We start from the raw sequence: 14218 nt of genomic DNA, 5'->3' as shown, positions 1-14218 counted from the left end.
TTCCCGCGCCTCAGGCAAGGACATTCAGACAAACACACAAACACAACCCTTCGCAGCCACGTGCTTCCCTGCCTGGCCCACGGCTTGTGCTGTGTGGCCGTGAACAGCCGGGCTGGTGAGCGGCAGCCCTAGTCCAGCCCCCCCAGGACACGCGGTGCTGGGAGCCACCCGGGCCTCGCTGGGTGACACGGCCACAGCGAGGAAATGGCAGCGTTTGCACAGTTGCTGCCGTGAGAAGAGAACCCAGGATCTCCCTCTGCTATCACTGATCCCACCTTGGGAAAGAGCCTGCTACAGCCTCGACCGGATCAAAGCCTCACAGAACGACTCATGAACCTCTGTCTCAGTCTTAATGCCACTGACTCAAGCTTTGTATGCGTTATCCTGTTTTCACTTAAAGAATATTCTGTTATTCTCTTAGTTGCAAGATTTACCCAACCTTGCTGTAAGAACGTTCTGTAGGTTGCTGACAGTTCAGTACCTAAGAACAGGGTCATAACATTGTTGAAAGCCTCATAGCCACCGTCCATCCTTCAGGGACCCTGGACTGGCTGGGGTGGGACTCCGGCAATGCGGTTTCATTAGGAAGCAGTCAGCTTGTCACCCGCACGCCCGTCCCCTCCCCCCTCCCCTCAGGCCCCGGCAGGGACCCCAGAGCTCAGGGCACGAACACCCTGGGAGTCTGAGCCGCCACGGGACCCCAATGAGCACGGAGACTGGATAAACTTCCAGCCACAAAAGTCGGTGCTGCATGGTGTCTGCACCGTAACTGAGCCCTCGCCCAAGGAGGAGCCCCCGCCTCCCAAGTGCCCTTCTGGGCGGGTGCACCTGCTGACAGGCAGCACCCAGAGCCCAGGGCCACGCTGTCACGGGGAGTCCGTCCCGGGGGAGCCCAGGACCACGCTGTCACAGGGAGACCACTGGGGGAGTCAGGCTGCAGCCCCTCACCAACAGTCAGAAACAAGGCAAGTGACAAAAATCAAGTTTCTAAAGCAGAGACACTGGTAAGGCCACCACAGCAGGACGCAACGACCCCCGGCCAGGGTCAAATGGCCGACTATTCACACAGGCAAGTGTCCGGTGCTGGGGCTGCGGCTCAGCCGCAGGGTCTGGGGTGTGTCCGAGACCCCCGTCTGCGGGAAATGTTCACGCGTGACGCACACACGCAGATGCCAAGCTCCTCGCCTACGGACACAGCCCGCAGGGACACCGGGGACGCCCCCACCCAGCGGGCCGTTGCGGCAGAGCCCAGCTGGGGCAAGGCCGAGAGCGCTCCAGGTACAGAGCGAGGAGCGGCGTTCCCTGCATCCCAGGAGGCCTGCCTGGCTCCGGCCCCGGCCCCGGTGGCCGTCCCTGTCACGCTGTCCCTTGGTGGTGGCGCCTTGCTCGCCCCGTCCGGTGAAAACTACTCTCAGAGCAGGACAGGAAGGATTGGCATTAACGCAGCGCAGTCCCTTCCGTTCAGAGACTGGCCAGGGGTGAGGGCGGGCGGGCCTGGACCGGCGTCAGGCTGGGCGCCGAGGAGGGTGGGGCTCTCACCCCTTGCGTCCTGCTCATCTGTCCCCGGGCCACCGGCCGTGGACCTGCTGACCAGTAGGAGCTCCACCCACCGCTTCAAACCATGGCTCTCGTGGCTTGAGAACTGGAGCGAAGCCTGGCCACGGTCCCCTTCAAGCATGTGGCGTGTCACCGCGACCCCGATGACCTGCTCTCTCCCGCTGGCGCCCACCTGTCTTCCACCGCTCGTCTGGGCAACCAGCAGGCGGCCCAGGGGGAGCTTCCTGGGAGACTGCCCGCCAGCCACACGCGGGTGACAGCAGCCGGCCCCCGCGGCAGGCGCCCGGGACACCCGCCACACTCCACTCCTGGGTCCAAACACCTCAGCCTCCCGCACGGACCACGATGGCTACGAGGAGGACCTCGGGCCCCGTCAGTAGCCAGAGCTTCCGGACCAGAACAAGGAGCTGCCCCCACCTGTGGGCGTGTCTGAGCCCCCTGGTCGGTCTTGAACGAGCCCGACGACGTCAGGGACATCGATCCGGTGGTCACCTTCTTCCTTCTCAGCCTCATTGGGTCGTCTCAGGGGGGAAGGGCTCTCGCGTCCGGCCCTCTTGCACAGGACGGATCTCCAGCAGTCGAACATGGGTCTGCGGTGCGGAAACAGATTTCAACAGGAAAGTGAGGCCTCCCTGCCCAGGGACATGGGCGTCGCCTCTATGAATAAAGCCCAAATAACTGGACACAGGCTTCTGCAGTGTCTGTGCAGAAACTGGCAGAGGACGTCCACAAGGACACTCGTTGTCCTCCGACCAAGCTGCATGGTGCCAGTGCTCAGCCCGAAGCCCACCTGCCGTCACAACACTGAAGTGGAAAAAGGGTGCAGAAACAAAAATGTTATTTACTTCCGCTGCTTAAGGAAAACAAAGGCCTAGATTTTCCCCTTGACATTTAGGCTCTTGTTTCAAGGATATAAAAATCCCCGCTGCCCCGGTGTCAAGGTCACAGTCTCATTCACCGAACTGGCAGACTTTCAAAACCATTGCTGGTTGCTTACTCGGATTACTTAAAACATGTGAAATCCTCTGAGCGAAGAATGTTCTCTTGCGTTCCAGAACAAACACTAAGGCATTCTCCCTCCAGTGAAAACTTGGCAAAGCAGCTTAAGTCAAGTTTTTTGGAAGCAACGTTGAATTTAAAGAGGCAGCTGGTAACCACGTCTCGGGGGCACCTGGTGTCCCTCCGGGGGCACGCGGTCACCTCAGCAGGGCACTGCTGGCCACGCGTTTTGGTGCCTGCTCTCGGAGCCTATTTCTGGTTCGTGATCACGTCCCTCTGTGGACCTCACGCCTGCAGGGCTCCGTCCTCAGGAGTAACGGTGTAAGCGGTGCAACTTAACCACCCTTGCTTGTGGCTCCACAAGCATCACCTTTTCACTTCACTGTTCAGATTCTGCTTCTGTCCCTGCCTGAAGCCACGCCCCGGAGGGGCCACCACAGGGCACAGCCACCGTGCTCTCCGGCCACCAGGCCACCACCTTCAGGCCTTCCCCCGAAGCCCCTCTCTGCCCTGCCCAGGCCGGCCCAGCCGATCCCGTCCCTCCGGTTCGCCCTGACGCCCAGCCACCTAGTGAGAACCTCGGCCCGGAGCCTGGCGGGTGGGGGGAGGAAGGCGCCGCCGCTAGCCGGCGGACACAGCCAGTTCCCAAGCGAATCGGGCAGCAACTCCACACCCCTGTGCACGAAGGCACCCCGTTTCCTCCCTCTTCCTTCCCGGACACACAGCTCCAGCCGGCTGTGTCCCTCAAAACGCACCCGTCCCTCGGTGTTTACGCACACCGCTGCTGGTCCCAGCTCGCTGGTTACCCGTGCGCGTTCTGCTCGCAACTCCTCCGGGCCTGTGTTTCGGGTCCCTGTGACGTTTTCTTACCCTCCCCACACAGGGTCAGGGTGAGGAGCCTTCACACTGAGCGGGAGGGACAGGGAACCCCCTCCCCGGCAGCACCTGGGGTCCCCCTGGGTCCCGCAACCACGTTTCCAAGGCGATCACACCGCGCCCCGTGACCCAGGAAGGGCACGCACGCTGGCCACGGTCAGACCCAGTCTAAAGACTTCCGACTGAGTCTGGTTGTGACACTGAAAACTAGGAGGAATGATTTTCCAGGTTAAAACTAAACAAAACTCAAAACCCTGTTTTCCCCCCTTTTTCCAAATTCTGCTTGGAGAATTTCAAATGAGCAGGCTGATTGTAATCTTAACCCTCCGACTGGAAAGAAAAGGCTGAGCGAGTCCACCTTTGTTCCCAGCGCTGCCCAGGGAGCCCCCCCGCCGCCCCGCCCCCACACCCACCCTGACGTCCAGCCCTCTCTGCCGCGGTTCACAAGCGTCACCAGTCACTTGGGCTTGAGACACAAGCAGGACACCCAAGGTCCTGCTTTAATTAGTTCGTTCTCAAAAGCGTGTGGTCCACCCACCCGGCCGAGGGACAGGGGAGGCTTCCCCGCTCCACTGCAAGGCCCCAGCCTCCTCTCCCCCCGGGGGGTCAGCCTGCAGCCCCGAGGACAGCTGGCTCCAGCGGCCTGGGGGGCGGGCTCCCCCCTTCCCCCAGGCCCACACTTCTCCAGCAGCTCGAGACAGGGCACCCGGTGCCCCGCGGCAGAGAGACACGGGCAGGACACAGAGGCTTCTCCATCGCTGAGTGTAGCCCCAAGGGCACAGAGAAACCCAGATGTGAGGCTTGTTCACCGGAAAACCCTCACTGTAACCACCAAGCACCAAAGCGTGTCGGTGCCCTTTGGGGGTCCTGTCTGCTCCTGGAAGAGCCCCGGTAAGGAGCCCGAGCCCAGAGGGGCGACGGCACCCGTGTCTGGTTCTGTCCCCCCCAGCACACAGGGCCCCGGGGGCTGGGTGACGGGGCCAGGGCCAAGCCCGCACAAGCCCGAAGCCGACCGGCCTCACGGCTCTTCCCGGGCCGCCTCCCGGCGCGCCTGCTCCCGCACCCACAGCCCCGCCCTGACGGGGCTCCCAGGGGAGCCGGCCTGGGCGCACCTGTTCTGGGCATCAAACGTGCCAGCACCCTGGCTGCGTGCGGCCACCGGGTGGGGTGCCACGAGGGAGGTTCCCGGCCAGAGCTGAACAGAGCGCGGCACCAGGCCGGGAACTCGGACTCTACGTCCCTGCGGCTTCTCAGCGGAGCCACAACATCACCACCAGCCACGTCACTGCTGCGGCTAACCCCTGCGTTGTCAGGTACAAATCGCCAATTCTCAAACGGCGGGGTTATCCTTCATGAACGAAGAAGATGGTCCCAGAAGAGAAAGGGTGAGGGTGGAGGGGATGTGGCCACCCCTCACCCCCTCCCCTGCCCGGCCCCAAAGTTGGTACATCCTAGTTTCCTGGTAACCCTGGAGCGTGGACATCCTACCGTGGACTCAACGTTCTGGAAGTCTCACTCGAGGAAGCAGGAGGCCAGGAGGTTATGTCCCATCTCAAGAGGAAGCTCCGCAAGCAGGCTATGCCGCCCGGAGCCCACAGAGACGCTACAGGTAGCTGGGTGCCCCCACCCCGGCCTCTACCGGCCGCCACCCCGACGGCACCGCCAGACTCTACCCGCCCGCTCCGCCTTCCTGTGCGGCGCTCGGCTCGAAGTCGCTTCTGCGCGTGTTTGGGAGAAGACCGACCTCCATCTTCTGCCCTCTGCCAAGGACGGGGGTCACTGAGCGTTGCTGGGGCTGCTTCGGGGTGTGGGGGGGTTCGGGCCCACCTTCACCCGTGCCCACGTGTCTGTGGCTCGGAGTCCCCACCCGCCAGGGAAGAGCTTCATCGATGTTCTCGAGCAAACACGAGAGAAGTGCCCTGGACGCTTGCAACTACTTCATCAGCTGCGACGTGCCCTGTGGGTCGGTGGCATTCTAGGCTACGTGCATGTCACGCGGACACTGCAGGGTCCTCTGGCTCAACTGCAGGGCTCCCCCCACGTCACACAAGCCGGCCGAACCGGCGGCAGAGACCATCCTTCTGCCGTGACTGTGACCTCACTTCCGCTCGCCAAGGTGCCGCTTTCCCAGAAAAAAGTTGAGGTTTGGGCTTGAGACCACCCCACGGGGCCTGAAGCTCAGAAGGGGGGTCACCAGCCCGGCCCGGGGGGGCTCTGCTGGGAGGCGGAGGCGGCGGGTTCCAAGCCGCACGCAGCCCTTCCCACTGGCAGATGTTCCCTGCCCGCTCTGCGCCCGTCGCTCTTGCCCCTTCTACCCGTTCCTGTGAGTTCTTCTGGAAGGAAGCCTTGCCTCTGCCATGCCTTGAAAAAGTCACCCTGGAGACTGGGGACAGCAGCATGGAGCCCCAAGCCCCCGGCCCCCCAAGCCTCAAGCCTCTGGGGCTCTGAGACCCCTGCTTTCCAGCAGCTCTCTGCACAGGCCACTTCTCTGCACAACTGTGTGAGGCGGCGAGGCGACCCTCCCATTTCACAGAAGGCAGACCTGACGCAGACACGGGGGCGCCGCGCCGGGAGTGCCGGCCGGGCCCAGGCTGTGCCATCAGGGCCCGGGAGGGTGCCGCCAGCCCACGGGGGGGGGGGGGGGGGGGGCGAGGGCCGAGGGGGCAGGTCTGGAAACTGCGGGCGTCCTAGGACGGAGCTGACTCACCCCAGAGAGCACCCTCCTCGGCATCGCCAGGGTCGCGGCAGGAGGGTCCCCTGCCCCCACCCCACAGGGAGCTGGTGCGGCGGCCACAGCCGATGGGGGAGGCGGGGGCAGCCGCCCTCAGAACCAGCTTGGGCCGTGGCCTCGCGGATTTGCAGGGCACAGGCCCCTGCGCTCCCCCCCCCCCCCAGGTGGGTCCTCGCGCCCAGCACTCCAGGACTCCCTGGGGACGCACTTCCTGGCTGGTGGCCACCCGCGCCTGAACCCCTTCCTGGGCCGGGGCCTGCAGGCGCGCCCACCCGGGCGGGGGCTCCAGCAGGGGAGGCGCTGTGCTTGCGCGGGAGGAAAGGCTGCTCCTGCCCGAGCCGCCCGGGGCCACCCCGACACCGCCCTTCCGGCCGCGGGCTGCCAGCCGCCAGGTCGGTAAGACGCAGGTGCGCGGCCTCCTCCTGGGCCCCCCACGCCCACCCGCCCCTCACCCGGCCGCGCACCTGTCCTGAGCCCTGACCAATCATGGGGAAGAGCCCGGGTTGGGGGGGGGGGGGGGGCCGGGAGCGACACCTGTCGTGTCCGTGTCCGAGGGGACCCCGTGACGACGGGGAGGGGCGTCTGCGCACTTGGAGCCCCCGCCCTCCAGCTGGTGACAGCTGGGAGCCGGGTCGGGTCGGCCCGCCGCCGCGTCACCGCCCCCCCGCCGGCCCCCCGGCCCCCCGGCCCCCCGGCCCCGCGCACCTGCCCCTCCGGACCGGCCTCCCGCGTGCTCTCCTCCGCCACAGGGGCCGCTCTAGGTCCGGCGGTGGCCGAGGGGAGGGCTGCGGGGAGGAGGGCGCACGAGAGGGGCGGGGAAAGGTGGGGGCGCGGCCGCGGTGGAGGGCGGAGGGGGAGAGTGGAGGCCGTGGGAGGAGCGGAGGGAGGGAGGAGGCTCAGGTCAGGGGGCGGGGGCGGGGAGAAAGGGGTAAAGGTCTGGGGCAGGGTGGTCAAGGAGGCGGAGGGGGGCGGCGGGAGGGGGAGGAGACGACCCAACCCGCCCTCCCCTCCCCCGCGTGTCGGGCGGGGGGCGGGGTCGTGCCAAGGGGCTGGGCTCCTGCCCCTCCGCCTGGGGTCGCCCGGGACCGGATTCACATCACGCACCTAAGGGGACACGAGCTGGGCTTGAAGTTCTGCCCCGGGGCGGACCCGGCCTGACCCCAGCTCCCCGGCTCACCTGTAAGCCGTGGGGTCGCGCCCTGCCTCGGGGGACCTGCGCAGCGCCACCCCGAAGGAGCTGTGCGTCTGCTCGGAAGCCCGGGACCGGCTGGGACACCCCCCCCCCGCCCCCCCGCCGTGTGGCTCTGGAGCATCGCAGGGCCTGTGGGAGGTCCGTGTGCACCCGGGCACCCCGGTGGCCAGGGCGCGGGCAGGGTGTGCGGGTGCCCCGCTCCCTGGGAGGTCCTGGGGCCGCGCGGGCGGGGCGCGGACAACAGGCAGGGGGCAGGCCGGCGCCCCAAGAACCAGACGGGCTCCCCTTCTCGGAGGGGCCGCGGGAGGCCGGGCGCTTTGCCTGGCGCGTGGAGGCGCGCGCGGCCCCCAGGACAGCATGGGGGGCTCTGGGGGGAGACGCCCAGGAGGCTGCGGGAGGGGCCGGGGGGCCGCTCCGCGCCGCGGGTTCGGGAAAGCGGGGGAGGCGGCGGGGGAGCCGAGCGCGGGTGCGGCGGCCCGGATCCGGATCCGGGGCCGCAAGCCGACATCCGTCCTTCTGCGCAAAAGCTTCCTGCCTGGGGACACGGTCTCGGCCACGGGGGAGGCGGCACAGAGTAGACACCTGTCTGTGCGTTCGGAAGACGCAGGGCCGGTTGAAGGAGAGGTAATTCCGGAGGAAGCGAACCCCCGGCACAAGAGGGCACAAGAGCCGGCGGCTCGTCACGGCCGGGCGAGCCCTTTGTGCGACCTCGCGGCGCTCACAGCTCCGGCTCCCCGCTGAGGCCCGCGGGAATGACCGTCACACACGGGCCCAGGGAGGCGCACAGCCGAGCAGAGACGCGGCGGGACTGTGGCCGCAGTGCCCTCTGCGTTCCGTGACCGGGTCAGCGTGAGAGGGGAGCGTGCAGGGAGGACCCCGCCTCTCCTGCCGCCGCCCTGGGCTCCCGGCACCTGCTCCCTGCACACGGGCACCCGCTCCCTGAACACCGGCACATGCTCGCTGCACACGGGCACCCGCTCCCGGCACCTGCTCCCTGAGCACGGGCACACGCTCCCTGAACACGTGCACATGCTCGCGCACACGGGCACCCGCTCCCGGCACCTGCTCCCTGCACACGGGCACCCGCTCCCGGCACCTGCTCCCTGAGCACGGGCACACGCTCCCTGAACACGTGCACGTGCTCGCTGCACACGGCCACCCGCTCCCGGCACCCGTGGGTGTGACAGTGTGTCTGTGCCCTCCTGCTTGGAGCCGTGCAGAGCTGTCCCCGTCGGTCACTGTGCCCGGAGACCAGCCTAGGGAGGCGCGTCTGCCTTCCAGATGGTCTCCTTTCTCTTTGTGTTTGAAACTACCGTTTGAGATTAAATCCTTTATGTAAAAGCATTGCTCTCGCAAAAAGTCTGTCCAAGAGCAGTAATAACCCCTTAGGCCGTAAACACCTCCCTGCTCTGCACGTGGGGGAAGGAGGTGACACCCCTCGTCCCCCTGGAAAACACGGGCGCCTCGGGGGCGCCTGCCCTCCCATGCCGAGCCCAGGGTGGGGAGGGGGCCAGCTGGGGGGCCTGCGGGGGCCCTGGAGGGGCCATCGTTTGAGGGCCGCAGAGAACCAACCTGGGGGAGGGGGAGGGGACACCTTGGTCTCTTGTCTGGCCCCCGAGTGGGCAACAGGCCTGCCTGGACCCTCACAGCAGCTCCTGTCCCTCACTGGCTCCTCCCGAGCGCGCTGCCCTTGGTTTCATGCTTTGCCCTCCGCCAGCCCCGGCCGGGATGGGGGCCTTCCCGCAAGTACCCTGCTGGCAGCAAATGGCCAGGCTTGTCTGCCTGTCCCTCCACCCCTGCAGCACCCCCCCCGCACCCCCTGCAGCCCCCCGCACCCACCTACAGCCCCCCCACACCCCCTACAACCCCCCACATCCCCTGCACCCCCCTACAGCCCCCCGCACCCCTGCAGCCCCCCTCACCCCCCTACAGCCCCCCACACCCCCGCAGGCCCCCCGCACCCCTGCAGCCCCCTACAGCCCCCTGCACCCCCCACAGCTCCCCCATACCCCCTACAGCCCCCCCCACCCCCCGCAGCCCCCCCACACCCCCTACAGCTCCCCCCACAGCTGCCACCGGCCCCAGGAATCCGCGAGTCTGAGACACTCACGGCGGGGGGGGGGGGGGGGGGCAAGGCGCAGCCTCGGTGCCGCGTGACCACAGATGCAGCGGGAGCACCCCTGCGGTCCTCCTTCCCTGCAGGGGCCCCGGGGCCTGGGGTGCGGGGTGGGAGACGAGAGCCGGGTCTGGGCGGCCAGGAAGAGAACAGGGTGCAGACGGTGGCAACAGACCCCAGCGGTGGGACGCGCACCCAGCACTGGGCCCTGGAGTTCCGCGCGGAAGGACAGGCCCTGTGGCCCCGGCTGCCAAGTCCCAGAGCTCGTCCCTCCTCCATCCTCAGTCAGGCCCGCCCGGGTCGCGGGCTTCCCTCTGGGGACCCCAACGAAGTGGGGGGTGGCGAGCGAGCCCCAGGGCTGCTGCAGGCTGGGCTGTGAGCCGGGCTGGTCCAGCCTCGCCCCTACGTAGCACCTCCTCCCTCTGCTGCTCACCTCTGCACGGCCGAACAGCAGTCTCTGTGCTCGCCCCCCTGAAGCCGACCAATATCCCAGGGGATCCCCCACAACAGGGTCTTATGGGTTGAATTGTGTCCCCTCGGAAAAGTATGCTGAGACCCTAACTCGCAGGGCCGCAGAGTGTGAGCTTATCTGGAGAAGGGCCCTTCTGGAGGCCGTTAGGCTGAAATAAGGACACCCCCGCCCCGCCTGCTGCCCTGGTCTTCGAAAGGGGCCGTCCAGACACAGACTCGCTCACGGGGAGACGCCCGGGGAGCTGGAGCAGAGGTTCCGGGGCGGGGGGTGGGGGGCAGTAGGGGGCCCGGAACAGACCCTCCCTGAGCTCTCCTCCCCCCCCCCCCCGCACGGTGATTCCTGGTCTGTGGGGCTTTGTCCTGGGGGCCGGGACCTCCACACGGCCGACAGCCAGGTAGCTGGCTTCGCAGCGCCCGCTGCACGGGGCGCTTTAGGACAGATTTATTTCCAGGCAGGACGGCCATTTCTGTGCTGCCTGATTATCTTTGTTCTTTCTCTCATTAAAAAAAAAATGTACAGGAACCCGTGGAGGCCCGCGGGGAACAGGACTCCTGAAACGGCAAATGCATCTGGAAGGCTGTGGTCCAAAGCCATTTTTGGTGGCTATAAACAGGGTCTCAGGAACCAGAGGGAGCACACCGCTCTTCTTGAAATTGAAGGTGTTTATGCTCGAGATGAAACTGAGTTCTCTCTGGGCAAGAGATGTGCTTCTGTGTACAAAGCAAAGAACAACACAGTGACTCCTGGTGGCAAACCAAATAAAACCAGAGTAATCTGGGGAAAAGTAACTCGTGCTCGTGGAAACCGTGGCATGGTTCGTGCAAAATTCCGGAGCAACCTTCCTGCTAAAGCCGTTTGGCCACAGAATCCGTGTGATGCTGCGCCCCTCAAGGATTTAAACTAGCTGAAAAGTAAATAAATAAAGGTGTAGATTTGTTCTCTTAAAAAAAAAATGTTTATTTTTGAGGGCGGGGAGGGGAGAGCAGGGGAGGGGCAGAGAGAGACGGAGATACAGAATCTGAAACAGGCTCCGGGCTCCGAGCTGTCAGCACAGAGCCTGACTCGGGGCTCGAACCCACGAACCGTGAGATCATGACCTGAGCAGAAGTCGGACGCTTCACCGACTGAGCCCCCAGGCGCCTCTGCCTGACTATCCTTTTCTGCTGTCCTGTCCAGGCAGTGCTCACACAGGAAGTACTGCGACGGCCTACAAATGCTGAGTGTGGCAGCAGGGTCTCAGTGTGACATGCGGACGTCACCGGTCAGAATCTTAGCCTTCGTTTGCCCTCCTGGGACATAGATACTTTTTGCTCCCCTAGTTTATAAACATTGAGGAAGTGTAATCATTCAGAAACAAAACAAAGTGTAAGCTAATTAAAACATTTGTTTTGAGGGGCGCCTGGGTGGCAGTCCATGTAGCGTCTGACTTTTTGTCTCACTTCAGGCCGTGATCTCCCGGCTCCTGAGACCAAGCCCCGCACTGGGCTCCGTGCTGACAGCGGGGAGCCTGCTTGCGATTCTCTCTCTCCCTCTCTCTCTGCCCCTCCCCCTCCTTGTGCTCCCTCTCTCTCTCTCTCAAAATAAGCATTAAAAAATTTCTTTTCATATTTAAGTCATATTTTGAGACTTTATAGTCGGTCTTTAAAAATTCTAAAGATATTAAAACTATCTGAGATTCTCAAGAGGACATATTTATCCTTCATTATCTTAAAATCCTTTCTCTTTGAATCTTGTAAAAACCAAGTGAATAAGAGTATTGATGTGGATTTTTTTTCAAATTATGATTTTGTGCAAGTAGTTTTGAAAGCTAATACATACTCTTCATAAGCAATGCATCCAGGAACCCATATTCTTATTAAAATTTAAACAAATAAATTGGGGGATGTCGGGGTGGTTCAGCTGGTTAAGAATCTGACTCCTGTGAGTGCATCTCAGTGATGAGTTGGGCATCGGCTATTTCAGTGTTCCCAAATTATTCCGATGAGTCCCAAAATCATAAAAATGTACAGAGGTGAGCATTTTCCCGAGGGGAATTAATACATTAAAAAGCTTGGGTGGCACCTGTCTCACTCAGTCGGGTAAACATCAGACTTCAGCTCAGGTCTTGATCTCACGGTTCGTGAGTTCGAGCCTGGTGGCGGGCTCTGTGCTGACAGCTGGGAGCCTGGAGCCCGCTTCCCGCCCTTCCCCCCTCCCCCCAAATAAACATGAGAAGACATTAAGTGGTATCCCCTTAATGTAGGAAAGAAATGGAAACATTATGTGTTCTCAAGGCTTCCCCGTGAAAGAGGGTGTTAAGCTAGGACAGGAGCAGGCGCCGCCCGTGTTGTGTGGTCGCGTGGGCACAGGTGGGTGGGGCTGGCGTCACCCCTACGAGCCTCGTGCCAGGCAAGTGTAGTCACCAGCCACCAGGGGTAGTGCGGCCCCAGGCTCGGGCCACCTGAGGCAGGTGTGGACCCGGGACAACCAACAGCCGGGCCAGAGGCCCCGGAATCAGGTAGCAGCGGAGGCACTTCCCTCCTGTTGCGTTTCCCAGAGGCTGGTGCTGGCCGCCGAGTTTGGTGGGCGACCGGGGCGTCACCCATTCAGCTTCAGCGCGTGACACTCAGCACGTGCTGTGTGCCTGCTCGGGGAAAGGCCCCCAATTTAGGGCTGTACACATGGAGCCCTAGGGCCGGAGCTGGTCCCTCCGGGGGCAGGGGAGGGGGGCCCGTGAGGCGGCAACCCCAGAGGGGGCATCCCCAACCTCAGGGCTCCACTCTTGCCTCCATTATCGGGTCACAATCCTGGGATCTGGGGCCTGGTGTCAGGTTGTGTGGGTCGGAGGTCAGTCGTCCGAGAGGAGCTGGAGGGGGAGAGCGGCCGGGGGGGGGTGGGGCAAATGGCCCCCTGAGGAAGAGGGGGCAGCGCCGGGGACCTGAGTGGGTGGGGAGCGGGATGCACGAAACCAGCCGGCCGCCCATCCTGGCAGAGCGGGGTGTGAGCAGCGGGCGCAGGGCTCCTGTGTGGCGCGGGCGGGATGGCCCGGGCGGGGGAGCGGGGCGGCCGGAGATCCAGCGATCTGATGATGCCCAGCGTCCCTTCCTCCCTTCTGAGCACCAGGGCCACACTGGGGTCCCTGCGAGCGCAGGCGCCGCCCCCCGTTTCCGGGAGGACGCCCCACCTTCAGCCCAGACTCGGGTGAGAGGTTCACCTGCTGCTTCTGTCCCCAGGGATTTGAGCCCAGCTGCTCGTTTTTTTATTTATAAGGAAAGCAAACCAGACATATTTTCTTCTTTATTGCAAGCAGATTCAAGTCTCCTGCTTAATCTGCAGAAAAGTCCAATATAATATTATCAAGTCATACTTTATCTACAGAAATAAAAGTTAAAAACAGTAGCATACAAAATAAACTTTACAGAAATGTAAGATTTGGTTTAATCACAACTTAATTTTTCAAAGCGGTTAACATTACTATGTGGAGGCTGATTGGTCATCTTAAACGCACCTACCATATCAATAATTTAAAAATAAATTCCAGTATTTATGATGATGACAACTATAGATACCGTTCACGTTAAATGCATTTTGAAGGTTCTCTTTTACTATGTTACATAATGAATGGACATTTAAATGGCAATGCAGACACATCACAATTTTAAGTCAGAGACAATATATGCATATTAAAATTACATATATTTTCTTAAGGTAAAAAATAAAGCTATATAAACTGATCTTTAGATTTTTTTTCTGCAAAAGTAGAATCACACTTTAATAATACTTCCAACACGTCTCCGTTAAAGCTGTTTCTAGACAACGTCGACTGATCCTCGGTCCCGCTCACCCACCCTCTGGCTGAATGCATTTGCCAACTGACATGTTTCCTGTTTTTAAACGGGAAACTTCCAAAAGAAATGGAGAAGGCAAGACACTGCACACTGAAATGTGACACGCAGCCGTTAAATAAATAATGTGATTTCCAAGGGGAAGTGAAGCAGTGCAATTGGTTTCTACCAGTCAGTGCAAAATGGATGCGCTTAGTGGCTTCAAAGAAAAAAGGCTGGAAAGCTCCCTATTTAGGCTGCACTGGACATTTGGTTGACGTGCAACAATTTGAGACTAATGAGAAGAATTTGAGACTAATGAGAAGAGCACGGAGGAGACATTTTTGTAGTTAAAGCTGCAAAATCTCACCAAGCCAAAGGACAATTCTATAAACCTGCCGCTGCAGAAGCGCTTCCGGCCTCCCTCCCAGGCTCAGCTCCCCCCCCCCCCCCCCCCCCCCCCCCCCCCCCC

General features: G+C 62.4%; 1 protein-coding gene across 1 annotated transcript in view; it reads right to left on the bottom strand.

The window, feature by feature from the left end:
• Nucleotides 1–6907, bottom strand: part of MCF2L (MCF.2 cell line derived transforming sequence like) — a 111064-nt gene extending 104157 nt beyond the window's left edge. Inside the window, exons 1-2 of the mRNA XM_039226627.1 lie at nucleotides 6869–6907; nucleotides 1975–2147 (exon numbers count right to left, since the gene is read on the bottom strand). Of these exons, the coding sequence (XP_039082558.1) occupies nucleotides 1975–2143 (169 nt within the window). The 5' untranslated portion in view covers nucleotides 2144–2147; nucleotides 6869–6907. The remainder of the gene's footprint in view (nucleotides 1–1974; nucleotides 2148–6868) is intronic.
• Nucleotides 6908–14218: the final 7311 nt, after the last annotated feature.

This window comes from Hyaena hyaena, unplaced genomic scaffold, assembly GCF_003009895.1.
Source record: "Hyaena hyaena isolate Hyena2069 unplaced genomic scaffold, ASM300989v1 scaffold_22, whole genome shotgun sequence".
Classification (NCBI taxonomy): domain Eukaryota; kingdom Metazoa; phylum Chordata; class Mammalia; order Carnivora; family Hyaenidae; genus Hyaena; species Hyaena hyaena.
This window is presented reverse-complemented; position numbering and strand designations above follow the sequence as displayed.